Here is a 19,818-nt window from a genome sequence, read left to right as displayed (position 1 = left end):
TGGGTGACAGTTCAGTCATTATCAACATATACACAGGCTCCATAGGCATGGAGGGGCTGAAGCGGGGCAGGGTATAAATGGGCAAAGACACGGAACTCCTCTTGTACTTAGTATTCCTAGATCTATCATATAAGAAAGGAAGGAGCAGGCTTCCTCCTCTGAGACACTGGAGCTCAGAAAGGATGGGAAGCCCTGGGCTGGGGGAGGACAGTCTGGGCTGGGTCCTAGCTGACCATCCACTCAGCCCTGTGGCTTTTTCTGCCTGGGACATCTGATCAGGAACCCTAACTGTTAGGGACCCTCAGCTGTAATATTGCTGTAAGGAAAAAAACCTTCTTTGAAACAGGACATGATATAACATTTCCCTTTGTATCTAATTCAGGCAAAGAGCCTAAAGTGGTTCAATGGTGTTTCTGACCTTCCAAGGACATGTCTGTGGTCTTACTTCAGCATCCACACTGTTCTCTCTCTTCATTCTATTGCATGCCAAGTTGCTTCAATCATGTCTGACTCTGCAATCCTATAGACCGTAGTTCACCAGGCTTCTCTGTCCATGGGATTCTCCAGGCAAGAAGACTGGAGTGGATTGTCATGCCCTCCTCCAGGGGATCTTCCCAACCCAGAGATCAAACCAGCATTTCTTTGGTCTCCTGCATTGATAGGTGAGTTCGTTACCACTAGCACCACCTGGGAAAGCCTTATTCTATTGAGTAACATTTAATTGTTTTATTTTAGCTTTTACTTTACACTTTTAAAGTAGCAATATGAACTTTGAACAGCACTTTTAAGACTGAGCTCATGCTCCAAATAGCAAAGGCTAAGAACTCTCTTCAGGTCTTTTCTGCATTCCCAGCAGGTGTCCCAACCAGACCCAAGAACTGAATTATTCTGGAAGCAGGGGGCTCACAGCGATGACACAGGTGAATTTCGGGCCCATCACACTGTCAGTAGGATGTCAAGAGTCCAGCTCCAGAGAACACAGAAAACTCACTAGAACCAGGCTGTGATTTCCAGAGCAAAAGTGACGTCACCACTATTCATCACAAACAAGGCTTCTGAGCAGGAAGCAGACGTGCCTGTTCCCCCAGGGAGAGTCCTGGAATGAACTCTTCAGCTTGGCCTCCCACATTTGTTTCCCTCACCAGGAGATCAAAGTGCAGGTGATTCTTGCCAGCAAGGATGGAGGATAGGGTTGACTTTAGAAACCAGGTGTCATCTCAGCCTTGCACACCAGGGAATCAAACACTTCATCACCTACCTCACCTCATGCCCAAGAGTTACAGTGGGCCAGAGGGAATCAGGACCTGTGAAAATCTATCCTGTTTCTTTCAAACCCCACTAGGGGTGAGCAGGATGCCAGAATGAGGGAACTGGAGGGTCTACAAAGAAAGTTAACTAGCACATGAGGAGAGGGGATGTCAAGGCTCTGATCTTATCTTGCATAAGATAACACAACACCCTTTTCCCCACAAAGACTGAGCTCATGATCCTGAAGCAGAGTATATAACAGCCATGACATCAGCCAGAAGTCATAGACATGTATAACCCTACAGTTTACATGACATACGGCTGTGTCTCCACAACCCTGAGGACACTTGGGGACACACCCCACCTGGACTGCAGATCTTCCCTGGGGCAGGGGCGGGGGGGCAGGGAACCACATGAAAAGACCCCAGGGTGACAGCCTCGCTGCAGGTTATCATTCACCTTTGCGAGAACTGCCAGTTGTTACTATGTTCTTAACTCCTTCACATTTGGACTTCCCTGGTGGCTCTATGGATGAGAATCTGGCTGCCAGTGCAGGAGACAAGGGCTCAATCCCTGATCTGGGGAGATCCCACAAGCCAAAGAGCAACTAAACCTGTGCACAATTATTATTGAGACTCTGCTCTAGAGCCTGAGAGCCACAAGTTCTGAGCTCACAAGCTGGAAGCCCAAGCCCCGTAGAGCCTGTGTCCCCTCAACAAAAGAAGCCATCACAGTGAGAAGCCCACATACCAGAACTAGAGAAAAGCCAACATACCAATGAAAACTTAGCACAGCCAAAAACAAATAAATAAAAAATTTTAAATACCCTCACGTTCAAAGTTCTGGTGCCTTTGGTAGTCACTAGCAAATATTTTGGGGCTTCCCTGGTAGCTCAGCTGATAAAGAATTTGCCTGCAATGCAAGAGACCGTGGTTTAATTCTTGGGTTGTGAAGATCCCCTGAAGAAGGGATAGGCTACCCATTCAAGTATTCATGGGCTTCTCTGGTGGCTCAGATGGTATAGAATCCACCTGGAAGGCAGGAAATCTTGGTTCAGTCCCTGGGTTGGGAAGATCCCCTGGAGGAGGGCATGGCAACACACTCCAGTATTCTTGACTGGAATCACCATGGACAGAGGAGGAGCCTGGTGGCTACAGTCCATGGGGTCACAAAGAGTCAATATGACTGAGCAACTAAGCACAGCACAGCACGTATTTTACAAGCATCAATTCAAGAAATCCTGAGAGCCCCAGAAGGCAGGTATCAGTATACCTGTGACAGAGGGAAAACCAGACTGAGGAATTAAGGGCACTTCCTGCCCAAGATTAAGTAAATTAACTCACCTAAGTGGTAGAGCTGAGTGTCAGACCCAATTCTGTCTTATTTCCAAGGCTGTGCTTATAATCATAACAGCAGTGTCTCAGAGGGAGAATAATCAAGGTTAAGGATGTCCATGCATGCCTAAACGCACTTTTCTCCAGATTTTGTTTACCTTCAGAAAACCCTCAAATCTTACTTAGCTAACATCCAACAGCCTTAGCCATTACCATACATCATACTAAGCACCTTAATTTCAATAAAGTCCCAGGGAATCCAGCATGAGAATGCCTGAAAACAGCAGACTTGAGGATCTATGGTCTGAATAAATGTGGCACATGTGTTAAACCTCCCTTTGCAATGTCCTTGGCAAACATTGCTAGTTGATCACAGAATCCTTACAGATAGGATTTGATACAGATTCATAATTCAAGCACTGCCAAATTAATAGGTTTGGCTAGAGAAATGCAACCAAATGCCATCCTGGTTTTGCATTTTGGTTATGCTCAGGTTCTATAAAAATGAAAAACTATTATGATCAACGGCATATTTGTCACTAAGAGGACAAAAGTCAACATAATGCTCCAAAAAGGCAGGCAGCTGGATCTGAATATAAACCTCAGGATTTTAGCAGTTTTTCAGAGCACAGGAATGAAGTAGGCTTATGCCTTCTGGTTATAGTGATCAGATGTCTTTTTCCGGTGGCTCCAGCAGTGGCCTTAAGATATACTATTAGTTACTGCATAGAGAAAAAAGTGGTATCATTATTTATGGCACAGACCCACAACCTGGAGAGAGAACATAAACAGTTCTAATCAACAGCGCATCTCATTTGGTTACCTGGGGTGTGGAAGAAGGGTATCTGGATTGATTTTACTGTCTAACACTGTTGCAGCCTACTAGATTGCAAAAAATCCAAATACTCCACAGGGATGGGGCCAAAAAGCTCTCAGACTCTACAGGTGAAATCCTGTACTGCTTTTTGAAAAGGGCCTCAGGAGGTGCCCTTTTCTCCACTTCCATGTGGATGCGAAATGGCCCACGCTCCAGACAAAAATCTCTGAAAAACATTCCTTCTGGAACAATCTGTCTTTGAATGGAACAACCTGCTTTGAACAAGACTATTGAAGACTCCATTTCATGACTGACTTGAAATCATAAAATGATTGAAGCCCTGTCTACACAAAACACTATATGGAGCTCATCACTTCTATTTAGTTTTCCCAGGTCCTACCATCCTACCAAATCACATCAGCAAAATATCACACATGTCTGGACTCTACTACTCCATAATCCAATCAAACACCTCACAAAACCCAGACCTCATGGGAATTTAGGTGGTTCTCTTAACTGAAAAATTTTTCTACAGCATTTAAGACACCAACTGTACTTTATGCAAATACATAGGATGAATGCCTCTCAAGAGTTTATTATTAAAAATGAAACACACACATTTCACCACCAAAAACTCCTTTGTCTTGATTAACTTAGATTTTTCCACTTAGTAGATACAGAGAAGAATGAGACTCAATATCTTTCTCTTCTTGGCTTGGTTTCTAGAAAGTTAAGTTGGTATTAACTTGCAGTAACTATCCAAAGTTAAGGTTTCTGACACAAACATCTTCCTTTATTTTCTGTCCTTATACCTTCTTTAAAAATATTTAACAATTCTACCTTCATTATAATTCTTTGTTTTAATATTGATGAAATATGTCTGTGCATTAATGATGAGATACGTTCTGTATTATTTCATCCTCTGTGATTACCTGAAGAATAGAATGATTAATCATAAAATAATGTTCCCCATTATTCTAAAACTAGGAAGCTGAATGGAGTGATAAATTGAAAGTCTACTAAACAGATCTTCCCGCTGGGTCCTCCTGAAGGGATTATTTCCAGTATCATTTATATGAACTGTCTTGGGGAGGGGTGCCCAGAGTGTGACATCAGCTCAAATACTAGTGATGATAAAGAGCAAACCTGGAAATAATAGGGCTTATCTTTTCAATGCATTTAACAACTACAACTTACCATCCTAGGAGTATGTGAAATAATGTATTTTCTAAAAATATCACCTCTGACATATGAGTATATTTCCTGATGCCTCCTTTCCTTTTCTTAATATTTTCCTTTCCTTGTCATTTCTAGTAACTTCGAGGGAAGAAAAAATCCCTATTTTCCTTCTACAATAGTACCAACATGATGAAACATATTATTTTTTGGAAAACTGTTCACTGGGTAGCTGTTCTGTATTAGGAAGTGTGTCGTGAACAAGACAAAAATGGCCCCTGTCCACATTTGTCCTTGTGCTAAAATGCAAAGCTGCAGCTCACCTGCCACCCTCGCAACTTGGCTTAAGGGTCACACTGACTCACAGGGCCCATAATATATAATTACCTAATGCTTACTTAGGGATAAATTCCAAACGATATATTCTGAAGGATTTCAGGGGTGTGGTTAATTATGGTATAAATGCAGCCAACCTGCACTGCCATCCCAACCCGAGAGTCCCAGTACTCACTTGAACATTCCAGGCGTTTCACATCTCGTGACGTCTCTAAGAAATACCGCCGAAGAAAAAAGAAAATGACGACGAGGGGAATCACAGGTATAGCAATCCAAGGAATCACCACCACCACCACACCCAACACACCAATCAGTTGTAGAAATGTCTGAAAGAATGAAAAATAGATACAGGGGCCTCTTTATCAAGGATTCTTTTCAAAAATAAACTTTAATAGTCTATTTTGTTGGGATTAATCTTCTTTTCCTGAAAGATGTATTGAAATAGTAGAGAAAGCTTTGCCACCCGAACAAATTAAATTATAGGTGGTTCTAATGATATTTATTGCAAGATTATGTGTGTGTGCTCAGTCGCTTAGTCGTATCCAACTCTTTGTGATCACATGAACCACAGCCCTGCAAGCACCTCTGTCCACAGAATTCTTCAGGCAAGAATACTGGAGTGGGTTTCCGTTTCCTCCTCCAGGGGATCTCCCCAACTCAAGAATCAAATACATGCCTCCTGCATCTCCTACATTGCCAGGTGAATTCTTTACCACTAGCCACCTGGGAAGCTCTATTACATGATTGCTGTGTGCCAAAAACCTTAAGAACCTTCTAGGTATTAGCTCTTTTAATACAGTTAGTAGCCTATACGGTAGGAATCTCTAATTTTAATAGATGAGAGAATATTTGAGGTTGAGAGAGACTAGGACTTGAAGCCTAAACTATCATGAATCAGTAGGTATTACTAGAGATGAATGAGCAGGCATCACAGATAAGGAAACCAGAAGCCTCAGTTACACAGGTAAGGATAAAGAAGTGGTTAATTACAATTAGTGTCCAGTAAAGGAGGAAAAGATGCAAATGTGACTTTTGGAAGTGGATTTTTCTTTCCTGGTTTTCTATCCATAGTTAACATTTACTGAGTGCTGACTCTGTACAGGGCTACACATTTAATACTCGACATGTATTAGCTTATTACTCCTCACAATAGCCCTATCAAGTAATAGTATTATCTCATTTTACAGATGAAAACACTGAGTCACAGGGAAAGGAAAAGGAGCTTGATCGAAACAAAGCCTGAGCCATGGAGTCAGAGTCTACATCATGAGCCATTAGGACATACTTAAGCTTGTTCCCAATATACTGCCAAATATTTATTGTCCAGGAAAATTATTTTTACTTATTTGAGCCTCTTAATTTATCTTAAATTTTTCTTCTAAATACCTTATTTAAGGAATTTCAGAGTTCATCAGCATGCCCAATAAAGAACAGACAAAAGAAGAGAAACGTGATAAAACCAATTTTTGGTATTTCCTACAAATCTGGGAAAGAATTTTGATAATAAACGAACAACTTGAGGCGGTCCAAAGACGGCAGAGGAATAGGACGGGGAGACCACTTTCTCCCTCACAAATTCATCAAAAGAACATTTCAACGCTGAGTAAATTCCACAAAACAACTTCTGAATGCTGGCAGAGGTCATCAGGCACCCAGAAAAGCAGATCATTGTCTTCAAAAACAGGTAGGAAAAAATATAAAAGATGAAAAAAGAGACAAAGGAGGTAGGGAGGGAGCTCCGTCCCGGGAAGGAAGTCCCATCCCTGGAAGGGAATATTAAGAAGAGAGGTTTCCAAACACCAGGAAACACTCTCGCTGCCAAGTCTGTGGCAAGCCTTGGAAGCACAGAGGGCAACATAGCAGGAAGGAAAAATAAATAAATAATTAAAATCAACAGATTACGAGCCCAACAGTAGCTCCCCCAGCGGAGAAGCAGCGCAGATGCCTGCATCCACCACTAGCATGTGGGGGCTGGGCAGGGAGGCGCGGGAGATGGGGGCTGCAGTGCTTTTTAAGAATCCGCCGGAATGCCCTGCACATAACCAGAGTGAACTCACTTAGGCTAGCAAACCATACTGTGGGATAGCTACCATGTGAAAAGCTCAAACATAAGACACCACCAGGACCACGCACAGAACAAAGGATGGAACAGAATTAGCCGGCTGCAGACCATCCCCCTCCGGTGACAGGCAGCCAGAGCCGTAAGTGCTGGAAGGGGGCAATCGCAGCCCAAGAGAGACATTACCTACCAAAATCCAAGCAGGCTTCTTTGCTAACTAAAACTTCTGGGAGTTCTGGACAGTCATCATCCGCCTGAGAAGGGGCGCCAGTGGTACACCCAGAAAACTGAGCAGCAGAGATGGGAAAGGTGATAAGTTGCAGTGACAGCACTCGCCAAACACCTGAGCTACTCGGACCTAGGAAGCCCAACCAAATCTGCACCTCTGAGGGCTACCTGAGCGCCGAGCCTGAGCAGCTTAGACCCGGGAGGTGCATGCAGGCTAGGGCCGGCCTCAGACGGTTCCCAGAGGAGCAACATAGAGCCTGACCTGTGTGCACCTTGAGCAGGGGCAGGCCCAGTGGGGCTGAGACACTGCGAACACACGCCAGTGTTATTTGTTTGCAGCATCCCTCCCTCCCCACAGCGCGACTGAATAAGTGAGCCTAAAAAAAATTTTTAAAAAGAAGTGTCCACCACTGCCCCCCCGTGTCAGGGCAGAAATCAGACACTGTAGAGACCAGCAAACAGAAGAAGTTAAACAGAGGGAACAGCCTTGGAAGTGACTCCACACTGCCCACAACATCAGAGAAAGGGCCAGATATATATTTACTATTTTTACAATCATTCCTTTTTTTTTTAATTGATGTTGTTGTGTGATTGTTTTTTCTTTTCTTTTTCTTCTTCTTTTTTTTAACTTTTTTAAATTTTTAAGTCCTCTATTTCTCCTTTAATTTTAATTTTTATTTTTATAACCTACTATTACTTTTCAAAAAAAAAAAGACCCTATTTTTAAAGCAAACGCCGTATATAGCCTTTTTGTGGTTGTGGTTGTTGTTGTTTAATTCTTGTGGCTTTGTTTTTTCTTCTTCTTCTTCTTCTTCTTCTTCTTCTTCTTCTTCTTCTTCTTCTTCTTTTCTTTAATATTGGATTTTTGAAAATCCAACCTCTACTCGAGATTTTAAATCTTTGCTTTTCAATATTTGTTGTCAATTTTCTACATTTAAAAACCCAATCTTCAATACCGAATTTTACCTGAGAGCGAGATTACTGGCTTGACCACTCTCTCCTCCTTTGGACTCTCCTTTTGCTCCACCAGGTTGCCTCTGTCTCTTCCGTCCCCCTTCTCTTCTCTACCCAACTCTGTGAATCTCTGTGTGTTCCAGACGGTGGAGAACACTTAGGGAACTGGTTACTGGCTGGATCTGTCTCTCTCCTTTTCATTTCCCTCTTTCATCTTCCTAGCCACCTCTGTCTACTTCCTTCCTCTCCTCTTCCCTGTATAACTCCATGAAAACCTCTAAGCGGTCCAGACTGTGGAGTGCACATAAGAAAGTGATTACTGGCTAGCTTGCACTCTCCTCTTTTGATCCCACTTAATCTCATTCCAGTCACCTTTAACTGCTCCCTCCCTCTCCTCTTCTCCATGTAACTCAGTGAACCTCTCAGGGTGTCCCTCAATATGGAGAAACTTCTCATCTTTAACCTAGATTTTTTATCATCGGTACTGTATAGATGGAGAGTCTTGAGGCTACTGTAAAAATAAAACTGAAAACCAGAAGCAGGAGGCTTAAGTCCAAAGCCTGAGAACATCAGAGAACTCCTGACTCCAGGGAACATTAATTGATAGTAGCTCATCAAATGCCTCCATAACTACACTGAAACCAAGCACCACCCAAGGACCAACAAATTCCAGAACAAGACACACCACGCAAATTCTCCAGCAACACAGGAACACATACCTGAGCCTCAATATACAGGCAGCTCAAGTTACTCCAAACCTATTGATATCTCATAACTCATTACTGGTCACTTCATTGCACTCCAGAGAAAAGAAATCCAGCTCCACCCACCAGAACTCCAACACAAGCCTCCCTAACCAAGAAACCTTGACAAGCCACTGATACAACCCCATTCACAGCGAGGAAAGTCCATAAGAAAGAGAACTCCACAAACTGCCAGAATATAGAAAGGCCACCCCAAACGCAGCAATATAACCAAGATGAAGACACAGAGGAATACCCAGCAGGTAAAGGAACAGGAGAAATGCCCACCAAACCAAAAAAAAAAGAGGAAGAGATAAGGAATCTACCTGAGAAAGAACTCCGAGTATTGATAGTGAAAATGACTGAAAATCTTGAAATCAAAATGGAATCACAGATAAATAGCCTAGAGACAAGGATTGAGAAGATGCAAGAAAGGTTTAACAAGGACCTAGAAGAAATAAAAAAGAATCAATATATAATGAATAATGCAGTAATGAGATCAGAAACACTCTGGAGACAACAAATAGTAGAATAATGGAGGCAGAAGATAGGATTAGTGAAATAGAAGATAGAATGGTAGAAATAAATGAATCAGAGAGGAAACAAGAAAAATGAATTAAAAGAAATGAGGACAATGTCGGAGACCTCCAGGACAATATGAAATGCTCCAACATTCGAATTATAGGAGTTCCAGAAGAGAAGACAAAAAGAATGACCATGAGAAAATACTTGAGGAGATAATAGTTGAAAACTTCCCTAAAATGGGGAAGGAAATAATCACCCAAGTCCAAGAAACACAGAGAGTTCCAAACAGGATAAACCCAAGGTGAAACACCCCAAGACACATAGTAATCAAATGAACAAAGATCAAACACAAAGAACAAATATTAAAAGCAGCAAGGGAACAACAACAAATAACACACAAGGGGATTCCCATAAGGATAACTGCAGATCTTTCAATAGAAACGCTTCAGGCCAGGAGAAAATGGCAAGACATAGTTAAAGTAATGAAAGAAAATAACCTACAGCCCAGATTACTGTACCCAGAAAGGATCTCATTCTAATATAAAGGAGAAATCAAAAGCTTTACAGACAAGCAAAAGCTGACAGAATTCAGCACCACCAAAAAAATGCTAAAGGATATTCTCTAGACAGGAAACACAAAAAGGGTGTATAAACCCGAACCCAAAACAATAAAGTAAATGGCAATGGGATCATACTTATTAATAATTACCTTAAACGTAAATGGGTTGAATGCCCCAACCAAAAGGCAAAGACTGGTTGAATGGATACAAAAACAAGACGCCTATATATGCTGCCTACAAGAGACCCACCTCAAAACAAGGGACACATACAGACTGAAAGTGAAGGGATGGAAAAAGATAATCCACGCAAAGAGACCAAAAGAAAGGAGGAGTAGTAATACTCATATCAGATAAAGGAGACTTTAAAACAAAGGCTGTGAAAATAGACAAAAAAGGCCACTACATAATGATCAAAGGATCAATCCAAGAAGAAGATATAACAATTATAAATATATATGCACCCAACATAGGAGCACCATAATATGTAAGACAAATGCTAACAAGTATGAAAGGGGAAATTAACAAAAACACAGTAATAGTGGGAGACTTTAATACCCCACTCACATCTATGGACAGATCAACTAAACATAAAATTAACAAAGAAACACAAACTTTAAATGATACAATAAACCAGTTAGACCTAATTGATATCTATAGGACATTTCACCCCAAAACAATGAATTCCACCTTTTTCTCAAGTGCTCACAGAACCTTCTCCAGGATAGATCACATCCTGGGCCATAAATATAACCTTGATAAATTCAAAAAAATTGGAATCATTCCAAGCATCTTTTCTCACCACAATGCATTAAGATTAGATCTCAACTACAGGAGAAGAAAAACTTAAAAATTCCAACATATGGAGGCTGAACAACACGCTTCTGAATAACCAAAAATCACAGAAGAAATCAAAAAAGAAATCAAAATATGCATAGAAACAAATGAAAACGAAAACACAACAACCCAAACCCTGTGGGACCCGATAAAAGCAGTGCTAAGAGGAAAGTTCATAGCAATACAGGCATACCTCAGGAAACAAGAAAAAAGTCAAATAAATAATCTAACTCTACACCTAAAGCAACTAGGTAAGGGAGAAACGGAGAACCCCAGAGATAGTAGAAGGAAAGAAATCTGAAAAATTAGGGCAGAAATAAATGCAAAGGAAACAAAAGAGACCATAGCAAAAATCAACAAAACAAAAAGCTGGTTCTTTGAAAGGATAAATAAAATTGACAAACCATTAGCCAGACTCATCAAGAAACAAAGGGAGAAAAATCAAATCAATAAAATTAGAAATGAAAATGGAGAGATCACAACAGACAACACAGAAATACAAAGGATCATAAAAGACTACTATCAGCAATTATATGCCAATAAAATGGACAACGTGGAAGAAATGGACAAATTCTTAGAAAAGTACAACTTTCCAAAACTGAACCAGGAAGAAATAGAAAATCTTAACAGACGCATCACAAGCACGGAAATTGAAACGGTAATCAGAAATCTTCCAGCAAACAAAAGCCCAGGACCAGACGGCTTCACAGCTGAATTCTACCAAAAATGTCAAGAGGAGCTAACACCTATCCCACTCAAAGTCTTCCAGAAAATTGCAGAGGAAGGTAAACTTCCAAACTCATTCTATGAGGCCACCATTACCCTAATACCAAAACCTGACAAAGATGCCACGAAAAAAAGAAAACTACAATCCAATATCACTGATGAACAAAGATGCAAAAATCCTCAACAAAATTCTAGCAATCAGAATCCAACAACAAATTAAAAAGATCATACACCATGACCAAGTGGGCTTTATCCAAGGGATGCAAGGATTCTTCAATATCCGCAAATCAATGTAATTCATGACATTAACAAATTGAAAAATAAAAGCCATATGATTATCTCAATAGATGCAGAGAAGGCCTTTGACAAAATTCAACATCCATTTATGATAAAAAACTCTCCAGAAAGCAGGAATAGAAGGAACATACCTCAACATAATAAAAGCTATATATGACAAACCCACAGCAAACATTATCCTCAATGGTGAAAAATTGAAAGCTTTTCCCCTAAAGTCAGGAACAAGAAAAGGGTGCCCACTTTCACCACTACTATTCAACACAGTTCTGGAAGTTTGGGCCACAGCAATCAGAGCAGAAAAAGAAATAAAAGGAATCCAAATTGGAAAAGAAGAAGTAAAACTCTCATTGTTTGCAGATGACATGATCCTCTACATAGAAAACCCTAAAGACTACACCAAAAAATTACTAGAGCTAATCAATGAATATAGTAAAGTTGCAGGATATAAAATCAACACACAGAAATCCCTTGCATTCCTATACACTAATAATGAGAAAGTAGAAAAAGGAATTAAGGAAACAATTCCATTCACCATTGCAACGAAAAGAATAAGATACTTGGGAATATATCTACCTAAAGAAACTAAAGACCTATATATAGAAAACTATAAAACACTGATGAAAGAAATCAAAGAGGACACTAATAGATGGAGAAATATTCATGGATCGGAAGAATCAATATAGTGAACATGAGTATACTACCCAAAGCAATCTACAGATTCAGTGCAATCCCTATCAAGCTACCAACGGTCTTTTTCACAAAGCTAGAACAAATAATTTCAAGATTTGTATGGAAATACAAAAAACCTCGAATAGCCAAAGCAATCTTGAGAAAGAAGAATGGAACTGAGGGAATCAACCTGCCTGACTTCAGGCTCTATTACAAAGCCACAGTCATCAAGACAGTATGGTACTGGCACAAAGACAGACATATAGATCAACGGAACAAAACAGAAAGCCCAGAGGTAAACCCACACACCTATGGACACCTTATCTTCGACAAAGGAGGCAAGAATATACAATGGATTAAAGACAATCTCTTTAACAAGTGGTGCTGGGAAAACTGGTCAACCACTTGTAAAAGAATGAAACTAGATCACTTTCTAACACCACACACAAAAATAAACTCAAAATGGATTAAAGATCTAAATGTAAGACCAGAAACTATAAAACTCCTAGAGGAGAACATAGGCAAAACACTCTCCAACATAAATCACAGCAGGATCCTCTATGATCCACCTCCCAGAATACTGGAAATAAAAGCAAAAATAAACAAATAGGATTTAATTAAAATTAAAAGCCTCTGCACAACAAAAGAAACTATAAGCAAGGTGAAAAGACAGCCTTCAGAATGGGAGAAAATAATAGCAAATGAAGCAACTCACAAACAACTAATCTCAAAAATATACAAGCAACTTATGCAACTCAATTCCAGAAAAATAAACGACCCAATCAAAAAATGGGCCAAAGAACTAAACAGACATTTTTCCAAAGAAGACATATGGAAGGCTAACAAACACATGAAAAGATGCTCAACATCACTCATTATCAGAGAAATGCAAATCAAGACCACAATGAGGTACCATGTTACACCAGTCAGAATGGCTGCGATCCAAAAGTCTGCAGGCAATAAATACTGGAGAGGGTGTGGAGAAAAGGGAACCCTCTTACACGGTTGGTGGAAATGCAAACTAGTACAGCCACTATTGAGAACAGTGTGGAGATTTCTTAAAAATTTGCAAATAGAACTGCCTTAAGACCCAGCAATCCCACTGCTGGGCATACACAACAAGGAAACCAGAATTGAAAGAGACACATGGATCCCAATGTTTTTTGCAGGACTGTTTATAATAGTCAAGACATGGAGACAACCTAGATGTCCATCAGGAGACGAATGGATAAGAAAGCTGTTGTACATATACACAATGGAGTATTACTCAGGCATTAAAAAGAATACATTTGAATCAGTTCTAATGAGGTGGATAAAACTGGAGCTGATTATACAGAGTGAAGTACGCCAGAAAGAAAAACACCAATACAGTATACTAATGCATATATAGGGAATTTAGAAAGATGGTAATTAGAACCCTGTATGCGAGACAGCAAAAGAGACTCAGATGTATAGAACAGACTTCTGGACTCTGAGGGAGAGGGAGAGGGTGGGATGATGTGGGAAGAAGGCATTGAAACATGTATCAGTTCAGTTCAGTCTCTCAGTCGTGTCCGACTCTTTGCGACCCCATGAATCGCAGCATGCCAGGCCTCCCTGTCCATCACCATCTCCAGAGTTCACTCAGACTCACTTTCATCGAGTCCATGATGCCATCCAGCCATCTCATCGTTGGTCGTCCCCTTCTCCTCCTTCCCCCAATCCTTCTCAGCATCACAGTCTTTTCCAGTGAGTCACCTCTTAATATGAGGTGGCCAAAGTACTGGAGTTTCAGCTTTAGTATCATTCCTTCCAAAGGAATCCCAGGGTTGATCTCCTTCAGAATGGACTGGTTGGATCTCCTTGCAGTCCAAGGGACTCTCATGAGTCTTCTCCAACACCATAGTTCAAAAGCATCAATTCTTCGGTGCTCAGCCTTCTTCACAGTAGAACTCTCACATCCATACATAACCACAGGAAAAACCATAGCCTTGACTAGATGGACCTTAGTTGGCAAAGTAATATCTCTGCTTTTGAATATGCTATCTAGGTTGCTTATCACTTTTCTTCCAAGGAGTAAGCGTCTTTTAATTTCATGGCTGCAGTCACCATCTGCAGTGATTTTGGAGCCCCCAAAATAGAGTGTGATACTGTTTCCACTGTTTCCCCGTCTATTTCCCATGAAGTGATGGGACTGGATGTCATGATCTTCGTTTTCTGAATGTTGAACTTTAAGCCAACTTTTTCGCTTTCCTTATCACTTTCATCAAGAGGCTTTTAAGTTCCTCTTCACTTTCTGCCATAAGAGTGGTGTCATCTGCATATCTGAGGTTATTGATATTTCTCCTGGCAATCTTGTTTCCAGCTTGTGTTTCTTCCAGTCCAGTGTTTCTCATTATGTAGTCTGCATATAAGTTAAATAAGCAGCGTGACAATATACAGCCTTGATGCACTCCTTTTCCTATTTGAAACCAGTCTGTTGTTCCACGTCCAGTTCTAACTGTTGCTTCCTGACCTGCATACAGATTTCTCAAGAGGCAGGTCAGGCAGTCTGGTATTCCCATCTCTTTCAGAATTTTCCACAGTTTATTGTGATCCACACAGTCAAAGGCTTTGGCATAGTCAAGAAAGCAGAAATAGATGTTTTTCTGGAACTCTTTTGCTTTTTCCATGATCCAGCGGATGTTGGTCATTTGATCTCTGGTTCCTCTGCCTTTTCTAAAACCAGCTTGAACATCAGGAAGTTCACGGTTCACGTATTGCTGAAGCCTGGCTTGGAGAATTTTGAGCATTACTTTACTAGCATGTGAGATGAGTGCAATTGTGTGGTAGTTTGAGCATTCTTTGGCATTGCCTTTCTTTGGGATTGGAATGAAAACTGACCTTTTCCAGTCCTGTGGCCACTGCTGAGGTTTCCAAATTTGCTGCCATATTGAGTGCAGCACTTTCACAGCATCATCTTTCAGGATTTGAAACAGCTCAACTGGAATGCCATGACCTCCACTAGCTTTGTTCATAGTGATGCTTTCTAAGGCCCACTTGACTTCACATTCCAAGATGTCTGGCTCTAGATTAGTGATCACATCATCATGATTATCCGGGTCATGAAGATCTTTTTTTGTACAGTTCTTCTGTGTATTCTTGCCACCTCTTCTTAATATCTTCTGCTTCTGTTAGGTCCATACCATTTCTGCCCTTTATTGAGTGCATCTTTGCATGAAATGTTCCCTTGGTATCTCTAGTTTTCTTGAAGAGAGCTCTAGTATTTTCCATTCTGTTGTTTTCCTTTATTTCTTTGCATTGATCACTGAAGAAGGCTTTCTTATCTCTTCTTGCTATTCTTTGGAACTCTGCGTTCAGATGCTCATATCTTTCATTTTCTCCTTTGCTTTTTGCCTCTCTTCTTTTCACAGCTATTTGTAAGGCCTCCCCAGACAGCCATTTTGCTTTTTTGCATTTCTTTTCCATGGGGATGGTCTTGATCTCTGTCTCCTGTACAATGTCATGAACCTCATTCCATAGTTCTTCAGGCACTCTATCTATCAGATCTAGGCCCTTAACATGTATACTATCATGTAATGAACGAATCGCCAGTCTATGTCAACACAGGATACAGGATGCCTGGGGCTGGTGCACGGGGATGATCCAGAAAGATGATATGGGGTGGGAGGTGGGAGGGGGTTTCAGGATTGGGAACCCATGTACACCCGTAGTGGATTCATGTCACTGTATGACAAAACCAATACAGTATTGTAAAGTAAAATAAAGTAAAAATATAAATTTAAATTTAAAACAAACAACTTTTAAAGCATGAAGAGTTTGGGGTTTTTTTTTATTATTTTATCCTCTGCATATACATTAGATTTTCTGTCATTATGATAAAAACGACTATTTTAAGGAGTAGTGATTATAACAACAGGGGTTGCCATTTACCAGGTGTTTAGTTTATGCATGGCACTGTGGTAAGAGTTCCATAATCATTCACTTAAGCATCACATCATTCCATGAGGTAATTTTATCTTGGGAAATGATCTTGGTCTAAAAACACAGCAGGTAGAATAAAAGCCCAAATAGAAGCTGATTTAGACATCCATATTTATCAGGAAAAGTACGATACCCTGGTGAAAAGTTTCAAGTGACAGGAATGCAACCAGCACTTAGTATCTATGTGTAGTATCTATCTTAGTATCTAGCCTGCTATGAAAGGGGGTCGAAAGTTGTGGATATGCAGATTCACAGAGTTTGGGCCAATGCCTCCAGAGTTTATTATCTCAGATGGATACAATTCCATGATGATCTGCACAAGTCACTGGGGAAACACAGTGAAGAACATGGGAATCCTTTATTGAAACTTTGAAGAAGAGATTGACAACTGAATTTCACAGGCTAGAGAAACAGAGAATGACATGAATAATTTGGGGTAGCAATCACAGTTCCTGGAAATTTTGACCAAAATGGAGCTGGGCTGGGAAGGTCAGATGGCTTATCCAAGGTAGCACCAGGTATTCTGTGTCCTCTTAGAACCAGCACCCCCTGTTCACCAATCCAGGGCCTCCACACTTTGTTGCCCAGGGCAGCTGTTCCCAGCATGTCTTTGGTAGATCCATTAGCAGAGTAATGCCTATATCACAGAGATTTGGGTTATCATTTCACAACTCTTCCATATAAGTTTTCTCAGATGATCTTCACAACCATTTGTGAATGAGAGAAGCAAGAACTTTCATTTCCATTTATAGGTAAGAAAATGATAAATTAGGAGGGTAAGTGTTTGTCCTAAGTTCCCCAGGAAGGTACTGCAGGTCATGAAAGAAACAGGAAGAATCTGTACTCTGGGAATCTCAGAGACACAGCTGTATGCAGAGGAGCCTGAAAGGAGAAGGAAATGTCCAGAACTGTGACTCTGTGTCCAGGAGCCTTTGTGAATCAAACTGCATTATTTGGATAGAGACATGTGCTTTTCCTGTTTCTCCCCATCTGCTGTGGTATCAATATAAAACTCAGAGTGAAAAGCATGGAATCTGAAGGAATAAACTTCAGTCATAAGTGGAGAAATATAGGTCTGTCTAACCTCCCTTCTATTATATTTTCAGTTGAACAATTTCTTACAGCCATAGGATTAACTAATGCATCCCACCTTGCTATCCCCTTTTCTCATGGGGAGGGTTCCTCCCTTCTGTGTGTGATCTTAAGTCAAGTCACTAGGTTTGCCATCAGTAGTTGTCAGGAAAAAAGATCTGAAATGTCAATTATAAAAAATCCAAATTACAGTTTTTTAGTAGACTCACATTATTTTATTGGACAATATTCACCAGTTTCAATAGCCTGGCTCTCCCCAGGTGAGGGCCTTTTATGACCAACCCAGCTTTGGCTCAGAGGGTAAAGCATCTGCCTACAATGTGGGAGATCTGGGTTCGATCTCAGGGTTGGGAAGATCCCCTGGAGAAGGAAAGGGCAACCCACTCCAGTACTCTTGCCTGGAAAATCCCATGGACTGAGAAGCCTGGTAGGCTACAGCCCATGGGGTTGCAAAGAGTCAGACACGATTGAGCAACTTCACTTTCACTTTCATTATGGCAGATAACCTAGGAAGAAGAGGTAATATCAAAATGAAGGGCTCCACTTGAGCTGTGCCAATACTTTTTCCTTGAGTCCCCATTAAATACCTATAACTGTTGTTCTCAAAAGCTCCCAAATTAGGTCCTTCAGATTTCATGCTCCTTAATTCTGAAGCAATGCAAATAGGCTTGTTATTAGAGTTTTGTTTCTGTTTACAGGTCATACCCTAACCTGCCTTATAGTGGATATTAGACTTCCCTTGTGGCTCAGCTGGTAAAGTATCTGGCTGCAATGTGGGAGACCTGGTTTTGGTCCTGAGGTTGGGAAGATTCTCTGGAGAAGGGAAAGGCTACCCACTCCAGTATTCCAGCCTGGAGAATTCCATGAACTGCATAGTCCACAAGGTCACAAAGAATTGGATACAACTGAGAAACTTTCATTTTCATAGTGGATATTACATATTATGTTATATTAACATATATACAATGCATGAGTTTATATTTAAATTTATGGGCTATGGTTTTTCCTGTGGTTATGTATGGATGTGAGAGTTGGACTGTGAAGAAGGCTGAGCACCAAAGAATTGATGCTTTTGAACTGTGGTGTTGGTGAAGACTCTTGAGAGTCTCTTGGACTGCAAGGAGATCCAACCAGTCCATTCTGAAGGAGATCAGCCCTGGGATTTCTTTGGAAGGAATGATGCTAAAGCTGAAACTCCAGTACTTTGGCCACCTCATGAGAAGAGTTGACTCATTGGAAAAGACTCTGATGCTGGGAAGGATTGGGGGAAGGAGAAGAAGGGGACGACCAAGGATGAGATGGCTGGATGGCATCACGGACTCGATGAACGGGAGTCCGAGTGAACACCGGGAGATGGTGATGGACAGGGAGGCCTGGCGTGCTGCGATTCATGGGGTCGCAAAGAGTCGGACACGACTGAGTGACTGAACTGAACTGATATACATTTATGAGTCTTTTATTGCCAACTGTCTCAAACTGTTAACAGAAGCTATAGGAGACAAAAATAGTATTCAAGCAAAAATTCAACACTCTGAAGAAGGAAATAGCAGATTTCTGTGTGCGACAGAGATCCCTTCCTTGAAGCCAGTCTCATTTCTTTCTTCCACATGCTCAGGAATTTCAAGGAGCCTAATCCTAGCTACACACACAATTCTCCCCATCTGATTGGATTTCAGGCCCATCTGATGGCCCATGTTACCATGGCCAGTGCTTCTGTACTTCTGTCTCACCATGGCACAAAGGCAATGATGTGTGTACAATAAGAAACATGTTGACCCAGAAGAAGTGACCCAAGTCCTGGTGCTCCAGGAAATGAGGGGAACCATTATTTTGATATGCTTATTTCCCATTGGGAGCACACCAGTTGGGAATTCTATCAGAAATCATGAATCCACATGAATAAATACAAATAATTTTTGGATGAATTTTTCACTTGAGAGTACATGGTGATTTTTCACAATTCAGAATAATTATTTAGTTTGCAGAATATGATAACTACACCTAGAGGAGAAATTCCATTAGCCTGATATTGTACTGAGATGCAGCTTAGTGTTAACATTCTTGAATATTAATAGGAAGGGTAAGACTCTATATAAGCTGGAGTCAAGATTGCAGGAGAAATACCAACAGTCTCAGATATGCAGATGATACCACCCTTATGGCATAAAGAGAAGAGAAACTAAAGAGCCTCTTGATGAGTGTGAAAGAGGAGAGTGAAAAAGATGTGTTAAAACTCAGTATTCAAAAAACAACCATG

At 40.8% G+C, this 19,818-nt stretch overlaps 1 protein-coding gene across 1 annotated transcript in view; it reads right to left on the bottom strand.

The window, feature by feature from the left end:
- The window catches only part of LOC128057588 (ATP-binding cassette sub-family C member 4-like), a 286,799-nt gene that overhangs the window by 49,771 nt on the left and 217,210 nt on the right, over positions 1-19,818 (bottom strand). The window contains exon 21 of the mRNA XM_052650036.1: positions 5,087-5,237. Within this exon, the coding sequence (XP_052505996.1) occupies positions 5,087-5,237 (151 nt within the window). The remainder of the gene's footprint in view (positions 1-5,086; positions 5,238-19,818) is intronic.

This window comes from Budorcas taxicolor, chromosome 12 (assembly GCF_023091745.1).
Source record: "Budorcas taxicolor isolate Tak-1 chromosome 12, Takin1.1, whole genome shotgun sequence".
Taxonomy (NCBI): Eukaryota; Metazoa; Chordata; class Mammalia; order Artiodactyla; family Bovidae; genus Budorcas; species Budorcas taxicolor.
The sequence above is the reverse complement of the archived record's forward strand: the minus strand, read 5'-3'. Positions and strand labels throughout refer to the sequence as shown.